Raw genomic sequence first — 3,054 nt, forward strand, 5'->3', positions numbered from 1 at the left:
AACAGCAACTCTTTCCCCAAAAAACCAATATCCTTGATTATAATGCATTTTTTTGTATGTTATTTTCATTTAGTACAGTATGTCCATTCTTATACACAATTTTGTACACATCACCTGGCTGCAGAACTGCATGGAAATTTTCTTGTAAGTGTGGACTTCATAGGAGTACACTGCTTCAATTGCTATACCGTTTCAGAAAACGCAACCTGGATCAAATTTCTCCTCCAACAGTGGAGGTTAAACAAAAACAAAAACTGCTATGGGTTGTGCACAGAATGACTAACTAAAATCCTGGGTATAAAAGTCAATTAGACTTCTGAGAAAATCAACAACTATTTTGAAAATAATGAACGGGGACAAAACACCTTTTGATCTGCCTGCCAGGAGGAACAGACAAGAATTTTTATTTTTCTTAATCTTTTATTAACTTTGTCTTGTGGAAGAATAACTAAGAAGAGAGTGGGATGCTGTGAAAACACGTAACACTTTTGCCTCGTTTCTTAATTAGTGCCATGATGCATTCCAAAAATTGCTTACTAATTAAAGCCGGAGGGGAAAGGAGGTGTATCCAAGCTGGATGTGGAGCCACCAGCAGATACAGATGAAATGGTATAAAAGGGCTCCCTGAGTTGAGATCTTCCAACAGCTTCCTTTGGCTTCATCTCCTTCTCTTCATTTCTACTCCTCTGAGACTTTGGTAAGTCAAGTTTGTGCACATATGATGTTATATTTGAATAATTCTTGCAGTGGTCAGAGCGTTCAGGTAACTGAACTCCAAAAGAAGGCTAAAATTCTATCACTCTGTGAATTGGGTAGATCTTCCACCAGGAACCTTACACTCTTAAGTTGTTGGCTGGCTTCTTTTCTATATGTACCTTATGAAATCAAGTATTTAGCTGCCTGATTCTGAGTGTTAGTCCATCTAGCTCAGTTTTGTCTACACTAACCAGCTGAAGTTCTCTGAGTTTCAAGAAGGGAATCTTTAGCAGCTCAATCTGCAGATTCCAAGGACCAAACCTGGGATGTTCTGAATGAAAACCACGTGTTCGGCCACTGAACAATTGTCCTCCCCATAAAATTATAGTAAGGCTCTAATCTTCATGGTTCCAAATAAATACCTGACTCAAATGAGCATAGGGAGTTGTCCTGTACCATGACAGACCATTGGAATCCCTAGTTCAGTTTTACCTACTCAGATTGGCCGTTGTTCTACAGGCCTTGAAGCAGGGGACATTCCTAGACTATCCTGAAATTATCAGGGATTGGATTTGGGATCCACAACGAAGAGAAGGGCTTTAGTAACAAAAGCAGAGAAGAATAAAGGTTTCAGGCATGAGGGCTTAATGTTTTCAGAATTATCAAAGACAGCTGATTTTCAGTGATGGAGAAAGGAAGATGGATTGAGTTTATTGAACTGGGAATGGGTAAAATATCCTACTGCCACAGGATGATTATGTCTGAAATATTCTCCCCACTGTCCATTGAAGTGATGTACCCCACACTTAATTTCTCCCTTGGTGTTTTTGGTTTCAGACTCACCTCCACCCAACAATGGTTGACTGTGGTCCATCCTGCGCTGTCCCATCCTGCGCTTCCACCCCCACTGTTGGGTTTGGCTCAGCAGGAGGTCTTGGCTATGGTGGTCTCGGCTATGGATTGGGAGGTCTCGGCTATGGAAATGGAGGATTCGGCTACGGATTTGGTGGTCTCGGCTATGGATATGGAGGTGCTGAAAGAGCAGCCAACCTTGGCATCCTAGATGGGATTATCCCTAAACCCATCAACCAGATCCCACCAGCAGAGGTCATGATCCAGCCACCTGCCTCCGTTGTGACCATCCCAGGGCCCATCCTCTCTGCCAGCTGTGAGCCTGTGGCTGTTGGAGGCAACACTCCATGTGCTGTTGGTGGTTCCGGGATCGTAGGAGGCTATGGGGGCTTGGGCTTTGGGTCTGGTCTCCTTGGAAGCTCTGGAGGTTTCGGCTATGGTTTGGGCTACGGGAGGGGAAGGAGGTTCGGGCGTCGTTTTAGCATCTGTTCATAGGCCAATTGAACCTGAGAAGCATATCCTGAACTGATATTCAGAGGGCTTGATACAGATCTATCGGCTATGGTTCAGAAAAGCTGAATTCAAGCAATCGCTCCTGGAATTCATCCTCCGTTCTTTGCTTCAGAGTGCAGAAGAAAAAAGATCCTTCTACACCGATTTTCTTCTTTGCCCCTTTCAATGTTCTTACTTTGACCTTTTCAATAAAGCTTGTTCTGCATTCTGATAACCTGTTTGTCCTGGTTTTTAAATGTAAAGCCTCAGTTCCGCATAGCAAGGTGTCCAGGGCCTCAGCTGTCTGAAGCAGTTTTTGGCCAAACTAAAATTGGAACATTTGCAGGACATCTTTCTCTCTGGCCCCCTGAATGGTTTAGTTCTATGTGGTTAAAATAAGGTACATTTGCCTTGAGAGAATTATCATTTCCCCCTTTTTCAAAACAAGTCCCCTTTTAGAGTGCCTCAAACCATTATTTATTCAGAGAAGCAACAGTCATAATAGCTGGGTAATCTTTTGTAGTTTTGCAACATTTGCATATATACACAGTGTGGAATGTATTGTGGAATGCAGCTTTTGTAATCGATATGTTACAAGACTTTGGACAATAACATATTTTTGGTGGGTGATAATGTAGTCAAATGCTGCAGGATTATCCAGCCTCTCAGTCAGATACTGTATTTTGATAGCAGTTTTAAATTATTGCATACTCGAGTTAAAGAAATATATTAAGCACATTTAAACCTTGACTTCATTTTTTGATCTGTAATCAGCATTTAAAGCCATCCAAACTAGTGGCAATCACCACATCTTTTGGTACTGAATCTAGAAGTTTATGCATTTTGTGAAGAACTATATCCTTTTGCTTCCACTGAATTCTGCAAGATTCTGGTTCCCTGCATGACCCCTGCTTCTAGCAATATGAGAAAGGGAGAAAAAGTCTCTCTATACATGTTCTCGAATTTTGAGAGACAGAAATCCTCAGAATGTCCACGAGGTGGTTGTGTTAGCAG

General features: G+C 41.9%; 1 protein-coding gene across 1 annotated transcript; it reads left to right on the plus strand.

The window, feature by feature from the left end:
* The first annotated feature begins 505 nt into the window (after positions 1-505).
* On the plus strand, positions 506-2,275 carry LOC128403988 (shematrin-like protein 2). The gene is made up of 2 exons (XM_053369208.1): positions 506-697; positions 1,534-2,275. The coding sequence occupies exon 2, from the start codon at positions 1,552-1,554 to the stop codon at positions 2,041-2,043; it is 492 nt and encodes a 163-aa protein (XP_053225183.1). The 5' UTR covers positions 506-697; positions 1,534-1,551; the 3' UTR covers positions 2,044-2,275.
* Positions 2,276-3,054: the final 779 nt, after the last annotated feature.

The sequence above is a fragment of the Podarcis raffonei genome, chromosome 16 (genome assembly GCF_027172205.1).
Source record: "Podarcis raffonei isolate rPodRaf1 chromosome 16, rPodRaf1.pri, whole genome shotgun sequence".
NCBI lineage: Eukaryota > Metazoa > Chordata > Lepidosauria > Squamata > Lacertidae > Podarcis > Podarcis raffonei.